Source organism: Haliotis asinina, chromosome 10 (assembly GCF_037392515.1).
Source record: "Haliotis asinina isolate JCU_RB_2024 chromosome 10, JCU_Hal_asi_v2, whole genome shotgun sequence".
NCBI classification, from domain to species: Eukaryota; Metazoa; Mollusca; class Gastropoda; order Lepetellida; family Haliotidae; genus Haliotis; species Haliotis asinina.
The window spans coordinates 17,272,714-17,281,527 of NC_090289.1; the positions used below are offsets into that span (position 1 = coordinate 17,272,714).

General features: G+C 37.5%; 1 protein-coding gene across 1 annotated transcript; it reads left to right on the forward strand.

The window, feature by feature from the left end:
• Positions 1-66: 66 nt before the first annotated feature.
• LOC137298047 (uncharacterized) lies at positions 67-7,949 on the forward strand. Its single transcript, XM_067830088.1, has 4 exons — positions 67-1,105; positions 4,642-4,820; positions 5,711-5,795; positions 7,722-7,949. The coding sequence occupies exons 1-4, from the start codon at positions 625-627 to the stop codon at positions 7,916-7,918; spliced, it is 942 nt and encodes a 313-aa protein (XP_067686189.1). The 5' UTR covers positions 67-624; the 3' UTR covers positions 7,919-7,949.
• The last annotated feature ends 865 nt before the right edge of the window (positions 7,950-8,814 follow it).

An 8,814-nucleotide genomic window follows, 5' to 3' on the forward strand; every position in this document is an offset into this window, starting at 1 on the left:
TCATCATATACCTGTTATACTAGATGGGAAACAACCTACAGTTTTACGACAACTCTAACCTTTTCATTTCCGGCAAACATGTTGTGGTGGTGGTGGTGATGGTTACACAACACCAAATGTTTTCCCATAGACTTCTATAGTAACCTTATATTTTTTTAAAAAATATCCAGGCTATCAACAGCCATTCCATGTACACATGGGCACAGTCTGGCCTCTAAACTTGTCCGGCACATTTGCCAAGCACAGGAAGCGGAACACATCAACCCCCAGCTCCGCACCGAATGTCACCTACTTCAAAATATAGGTACACACATAAGCATAACCCATGGTGATAAAAATGACAGCACTAAATACTTAAAATTGTGGTCAGTTTTAATAACAGGGTGGATGTGCTTTTAAAACACATACACATCTTACACTATTTCATCCAATCACAGCTGTCACAGGCCTCTGTCCGTTTGAGTTGTTTCCATACGGTCCTCGCTCGGGCAGCATGTGATATTGATATAGTGTAGTGGAACCTGATGAGACTAGCATAACTAGCATATTCAATGAGCTAGTTTGTGATTACTTGGATTTTTGTTTTGTTTCCTGTGTACCTTGTATTGTCAGCACCATAAAACGATGCAGAGAACCTGCGCGGTGCTCTCGGGTGTGATTAGGACAAGTAGTAGTACAATGAGAGCAGTGAAGTGTTCTCAATGTCACGTTCACGTTGGTGTGTCCTGTTCGTCACTGTCCTCAGTATCGCGGAGTCACTGTTACCAAGGCGTCCACAGTTGCTATCAGTCTGTCCTGTCTCGGCCAGTCAGTTGTCAGACAAGGTCATACTGTACCAAAGACTTAGATTTTAATAACGATCCAGAAATGAAATCACTGTTGGATGAAATTAGACATGACTTTAAAAGCGAGAAATCAAGATCTGACACTGTCAAACAAGACAACAACACGGAAACTATTTCACAAAATGAAGTTCATAAGAACGACACACCTTCAATAACTGATGACTTGCAAGGTGTAGCGATGCATCCAGAAATAGAAGATGTGGAGCAATTCGAGCGACAAGAAATCGAACCAGCATGGATGTCACCAATTGGGCTAAAACGTCAGTTCCTGATATATTTTCCCGTTTCATCAAGTCTTACAGATTTTTATTGTGTCAGACACTGTTAGTTACTGTCCTGAATTCACTCTTTACTATAATGGCTCACAAGGAATTTGTTAGCCTTTTTGGTAGTTTTGCATTAAAGAAAAGAACTTAATCAGGCCCTCCTAAGTAATTGAAGTAATTACAGCAATTTTGAAGGAATTGCATTTCAAATGTACACAAACACAGCCCACTTGTGGAAAATTGCAGCGATATCGGTAGTTTAGCGGTAATAAATACGTTGAGATGTAAACAACCTCCAGGGGCATGACTTATGACACTCTTCTGCAGTGATGATCTTTTCCCTAAAACAGATCTATAACTCCTCGTACCTATACTCATTCAACATCCGAAGATGGCTGAGTGCATTTCAAGTATTACTGACACTGCTTCCGATATGGGCATTGTGTTTAACTCATTAAGGCCGAGAGACGCGTATGTGCGGCAAATTAATTAGCTTCTCACAGCAAGGGCCACGTATGGGTGCTCACTCTTATTCAGTGAGAGCCACACATGGTCGTCAGCAGAAAGCACCTCTCATTCAGCGAGAGACTCACATGGGTGTTTTACATTTTGAATTCGTTCTGTACCTATTATTTCAGTCAGTATAATACTGATCAAAGAATCGCTCTTCTTACGAGAGAGATTACTTTCTGTGTTAATCAGAAGAAGTATTAAAGTGTTTTGATAACAATTGCTATCAATGTCATAGGTTAAGACAGGGAAATGAACACATGTCTGCGCGAAAGGGGATTATGAGATGTTGTTACAGGAGGTAAGTGTTTGTTACCCGTCATTGGGAGTGAATACTAAAATACTATTTTTGCTCATTGATTGAATTAACTGTGACAAGGTTACAAACCCTTCTTCTAAATTAAATCAGTCATTCATTCAGCATCATAGTTTATATAATGAATAGTAGACATAAATAGTAATACTGTATTACACCCATGTTCGTATAGATTTGAAATAAAATAGTTACTAATTTATTCCTAACTCAGTTGTGACTATTGATTTTTCATAATTCTGAAGTGATAACTCTTGCATCGACTCATAATATATATATATATATTACACATATGCCATACAAAGTGAACTAAAGCATTTTGTTCAAGCTGTTGAAAGTTTCATGTTGATTTGGAATGTGATTTTTCAATGCAATGTACATAAGCATTGTGAAAGAAACTTGTGTATTTGATCTCTGTAATTATCTTATCCAGTGTAATTATCACGTGTATCAGATCCATTGTCAATGAAAGAAGGATAATATATCAGTTACGGAATTGATACACATGCTTATAATCATTCAATCAGACAACATTAATGAGATCTTTGAACACCTCTTTCAACCTCGAAATAACAACCTCTGGCAGAATGCATGTCCAGGTAAAGTTTTGTCCCGTGATAAGTGTAAAACATGCTAATGCTCATTGGACAACCTGTTTTATGGAGTCACACCCATTATCAATCTTCTGAACGTCATTCGCATTCAGAACAAATATGCCTTCTTCGTAAATTTTGGGGGGGATTCAACTGCAAGTGTATACATTGTAATAAATCAGTATCTTTTTGAATTCTAAAATACATGTACTTGAATTATGATATTCATTCGTAACAATGTGCAGATAATATTGAAATGTTCAGCAAGTCATTATGTTTGATGTACAAGTAGTGTGCACAAAATGTATATGCAAATAAATGCTATCTCTACTCAATGGTTGGATTGGGTTATCCGGGGTAAAAATAATCGGACTGTTGTGCTTTGAGCACTTCAAGGAAAAAATATAAACTCGCCAAAGTGCTTGTTAGTCCTGTGTGTCCATTTCAGGCAAGCTTACGATTATGTATGTTCATGATACACAAACTTTTTCATGATAACTAGAGTTGATAAGGCGGAAATCCAGCATATCGATTGGTCAACGATCAAGCCAATAATCAATCTGTATCCAAGCTGTCCAGTGACCAAACATGCTCTTCAGAAATTTGGCCCATGCCCCATCACCTGTCATTTCCTTTGTGACAGGTATCTCATGATACGATTGGTCATAGATAACAAATCAGTCTCTATATTGAACAAAATGTGTGTGCAAATAAATGTTATCTCTGCTCAGTGGCTCAATTGGGTTATCCAAGGTAATATTAATTGGATTGTAGTGCTTTGAGAGCTTTATGGCAAAAAATAAACTCACCAACGTGCTTGTTAGTCTAGTGTGTACATTTCATGCATCCTTACGATTAAGTATGTTCATGATACGCAAACGTTTTCATGATAGCTAGAGTTGATAAAGTGGAAATCCAGCACATCAATTGGTCAGCGATATAGCCAATAATCATTCTGTATCCAAGCTGTCTAGTGACCAAACATGCTCTTCAGAAATTTAGCCCACACCCCATCACCTGTCATTTCCTATGTGACATGATATGATTGGTCATAGATAACAAATCAGCCACTGTATTGAACAGTTGAGATACAAAACGTCCTATTTGGGAACTTTGATGACGCCCCATCCCATGAACCTTTATCTTACATATGTGCAAGGAATAGTATTATACAATATGTATACATGTATGTTCGTATGATAACATATATTTTCTGAGTTAAATCTAGATGAACCAAAGTGACAAACTGTGAGTCTGCTTCTTGTAAGTCACAGACTAGCACATTAGTACTTTCCTTAAAATATTCAGTATACACTAGCAATGTATCAGTGAAAAACGTCTCTTTCATAGAAGATTATTAATCATGTGCGTAAATTCTTCTTTACTGCCATTGACATAGATTTTTTTAACAATTTAAGCTCACACAATGATATGAGAGGGGCAGTTTGTTTAAGTATGTCTTACATACAAAGAATACAAACATGTCTTAAGAAACTACGTATGTATACACCTCCAAAAGTTTACAAAGAGAAAGTATAATAAAATTACATAAAACGTTACATATATGACATGTATTCACACCTGCTTTCTTTCAACATATATCTTTACAACGCAATTAAACATTTAAACAATTGGGACTTGCTCGTATGATGAGACAGTTTCCTGTAATCTCCAAAACCTGCCAGGGATTTCAGGCGTGAATAGCCCAAATTAGTTTCGCCACAGCCAGCCAGGCAATGGGCACAGGGTTCTAGGTGTTGAGCAGTGAAGTGGCTCTCGGGCTTAATGAGTTAAGTCATTACTGCTAAACTACCGAAATCGCTGCAATTGTTCCACGAGTGGGCTGCATTTGTTTATATTGGAGATGCAATTGCTTCATATTTGCTGTATTTCCTTCAATTACTTTGGGGGGACCTGTTAATGCTATTTAAGTATTTTAAGTATTTTAACCACATACAAATAACGCTTGTATCTATATGAAAGCAGTGTTTCTGGAAGGTAGGGTAGTCTTGGACATGATGAACTCAAAGGAGTAAAATATCTGTATGTTGTGCTTGCGTATGATGTTTGTGACTTTATCATTGTTTGATTCCACATTGTCATCCATGTTGCAGGAGGTGTTAGTGGTGTGTTTGATCTTGATGACCTTGTGACACTTCTGGAAAAAGAGAATGCTCGGGACATTGTTGTTATCAATATTCCACCTGAGGCACGGTTTGGAGACCACATGGTTATTGTCAGTGCGGCATCATATCGGCACCTTCGAAGCATGTCAAATCGCATCAAGTGGGTGGTAAGTAAAGTATACATGTGGGGTGGATAATATATTAATTACATTTTAATCAAACTTTTTAACCGATGTATTCAGTTTCACCCTTATGTTTTTCAAAATATGTCATCATTGGTGTTAACTTGATAGTTTTTACCACATTACCTCCCTTGTTTGAAAGGTGTAATTTTTGTAACTGACTTTTGAGATGGATGAAAAAAAGATTCTAGTGCTTTTGATCAAGCCCTCAGGGGTTGGGAAAGAGAATTTTGACAATGGGCCATTTACAGGATTGTTAGCCATTTTCTGAATTTAGAATGGGCCATTGCCCTTGTCTCAATAGTAAACTTCAAAATGTTAATGGGCCATTTTTCATTCTAAAGTGCAAAATGTCCATGGTCCCAGCCTTCCCTAATCCCTGGCCCTTCTGGCTGGCTTGGAGTTGGTATTGTTGAATTGTCAAGTTTTGCCGTTTTTGAACCTTCTCACTCTTCCTATGTGATGTATATGAGACGATGTGTGGATCCACTTGACTCTAATCATCTGCACAGGTTGCCACAGGCTCTTGATCGACACAGTGTTTCGGCAGGATAAACTCTTCACTATTCCTCTCAGTTTTAGAGAGCTTGCAACATGTACATGAATGCTGGTCTGTGGACTCGAAGCAGTACTCCTGTCTCTTAGCTTGGTCATTTTTCCTTTAAAGAAAAATTTGCAAAACTCACGACTGCTTAATCATAATTTTGGAAATGGCTAATTAGTTTCATACGGCTGACAATCACAACTGCATCTGAGACAACACTTCTTTCGATGCACTGCGTAAGCAATAAATACAGTGAATCATGTTTCACTTGTTGTTAGTTCATTATGTATCCAGTTAAAACAGTGTAACATGTCTTCTATGTTTTCTCCAGCACAAACAGAGGCTTGGGGACAAGGATGTGCCCTTGAAAGTTGAAGGGTATGAGACATCATCTGACTGGCATGCTATGGACCTAGGTCAGTGTACATGGTCATTAGAACAAAAACTGTACAACAGATTTTCACAAGTGTATGAATGACACATTTTGATGTTTGTTTGTTTTTCATGAAGTTATGTCCATAAAATTGATGACACAGACTGACTCCTCTTTGCAAGGAAAATCCCATGGGAATCCCCTAGCAGGGCTCGAAAATTCCACTCATCCACTCGTGATTTTGATAAGCAAAATTTGTTTTGGGCAAGGGAAAAACAGAATTTGCTCGTCCTAGAGGATGAGTACATTTTCTGACCTGACCATATTTCAAAACAATAAGTTGAAGTTTCAACATTGTCATTCCTGATTAGAAACATTTTCAATTTCCCAAAAACTAACTGCAAAGTTTAAGTCTTGGTGTCCATTTTGAACAGATATTTTTGTAACCTAAAGGCTCCAAATATTGGCTGCTATAAGAAAACCTGACCAATGAGAAAAATCATCACAACATAAATATTACAATTGCCGAAGTAGAATAAGCTTTACTCTAGTGAATTCCCTGCTTGTGATTACTTATTGTTTATCATTGTCAACTTTTCCTCAGTGATTTTGGCTATTGTTAGACAAAGGTAAATTCCAGTTTAGATGAAATGCTTTTTATTTTATCATGTGCACTAAACAGAAAATAACATTAAACAGACAAGGTGGAAACGTTGATTTAACCCAATGGTCTGCTCAGTTTGACACAAAGTGGCTTTCAGCACATGGAATTCACTTAAGTGGAAAACACCTATTGCCTGCATCATTTTAGGCTTTTAGTTTCATATCATATTAGGCTGTCCCAATGTGTTGTAATTGAAACACTGTTCAAGGCAGCTTTAAATCCAAGTCTAACACGCACTCGTTTCTTTTTCAAAATGAACTGATATTCTATGAACATATTATTAAATGCCATAGGTTTCTATTCTGTCACATCTGTAACATGTCTATTATTTGGGATTGCACTTTCTCATAAAAGTACAGATTCCAGTACTTTTGTGAGGTTTGAATCCACTTTCTCAGAGTAAGGAGCTAAGTCGCCAGCTAAGTCAACCATTTAACCCACTCAGTGTTCTACAGCAGTGGAAGTCTGACTTTTACAAGTGTAAACCATGTTTTGGATTACCCTTTGCTGAAGTGTATAATATAACACTATTTAAACGGACATTGTGTATTTGACATTTGTATGGAATAACATGAATTTTGTCATAATACAACACCATTTGATGACATTAAGTTTTGTACAAATGTTTTTGATTTTACTGCCTACCTGTATGTTTTGTGAAACAATGGGGAAAACAGTTTGTGATATTATCATGATGAAAACCAGGCTAGCTATTCTTGAAACGTTCGTAGCTCTACGAACTTCTTAAGCCCATTCTTAACACATTGGCTACGATCAAAGTTAAGAATTCTTAGGGCTACGAATGTTTTGAGAATGAGGGCCCAGTACCTGTGCAAGGGGTCTTGAGGCTGAGAACTGTGAAACGAAAAGTTACAGTTTTGTTTTGCCACAATTTCTCACAATAGTATGTTCATCTTGAAGATTTTAAAGCATTAATGAGCATATTTGTGTGCAGTATATGTACAAAACATTTTGGAATATCAGTTTAACATTTCTTTTCAATCTTTATCTCTGTAACTTAACATTTAAGACTGTTGACAACAGGGGCAGTGGGGTAGGCTTGTGGTTACTTAGAGCATTAGTTCATCATGCTGAACACCCAGGTTTGATTCCCCACATAGGTACAATATGTGAAGCCCATTTCTGGTGTACCCCACTGTGATAATGCTGGAATATTGCTAAAAGTGGCGTGAAACTAAGCTCACTTTTACACTATTTTACACTATTGACATCATGTCCAGCTACTTCGACATTCTTTTGGGGGAATGTCATATAGATATATTATGAATTTGCTTCTTGTTTTAGGGAACATTGTTCTCCACATATTCATGCCGGAGACCAGGGAACATTATGACCTGGAGACTCTGTGGACCAACTGGGGTGAACCAGGTCAAGTTCACCTAGAAGACGACCCTTACACAATTGACCCTGAGGAGGAGTTCTGGCAAAGCCTTGAGCCTCCATCAAAACAGGAGTCCCTTGAAAGTAAAGAGTGGAAATGAAAAGTCCTTGTGTGATTAAATTTGTTTCTTACACACTTTTCTGTTGTTTTTTCAACTATTCAGGTGTTGTTACTTCAGACACTTCCATATTCCAGAAGAAAATCATGACAAAATGTTCTTTAAAAGATTATTCTGTTTCAAGCATCAGTGGGACCATCCAATGAATTGTGTGTGAAGGATGTATGAGTTATTTTGTCTCAAATACTTTTTGAACAACATTTCAGTTAATCGTAGGTTTGTCAGCTAAAATTGGGCTGGAAGTCCAAAGTGATGCAGGCTTGGCAGTGTACCACAGTGAAGAAACAATGGTAATCTGATGAAAATATTGCTCTTCATACTTGCACCAAGGGTTGCAGCTGTGGATAGCCAGCTATTTTAATTACAAGTGTCACACAAATATTTCATTAGGATATTTTCACATCCAAAGGGGGTTTCGGGTTTGTTTCGGACATTGTATACAGGAACCACTCTTCAACCCAGGTTTAAATTTCACTCCAAGTTCAGGTTTGAATTCATTTGAAAGTCTTTCTGATATTCTAGAACTTGCCTTCAGGCATGGATCCGTCATAGTAGAATATGGCAACTTCAGTGACCTTCAGTGAGGTCTAAAGAGCTTCATCTTTCTATTGGCATGTATCTATTTTCATCCATGCCTCATTTGTAGTTTTCATTACCAAGAACAATATAAATGAGCACATAGCTAATGCACTTTAAGAGCATTCATAATGTTGCACAAGCATCTTGATATAGATGGAATCCCATAAGAATTCCCAGTTTAACATCTGAGATGCTGGAGTGTTATGATGATACTCTGATGCTTTCATTAAGTATCCACACCTGTTTTCGTGACTAGGTTTAGTGCTCAGAAGGTTGAACGATACCAACTGCTACTGATG

Bases quoted from the DNA above. Each gene is read 5' to 3' on its own strand.
- LOC137298047 (XM_067830088.1), top strand. From the start codon at position 625: ATGCAGAGAACCTGCGCGGTGCTCTCGGGTGTGATTAGGACAAGTAGT. The intron at 1,106-4,641 runs GTCAGTTCCTGA...TCCATGTTGCAG, and splicing joins GTCACCAATTGGGCTAAAAC to GAGGTGTTAGTGGTGTGTTT. The intron at 5,796-7,721 runs GTCAGTGTACAT...TTCTTGTTTTAG, and splicing joins CTGGCATGCTATGGACCTAG to GGAACATTGTTCTCCACATA.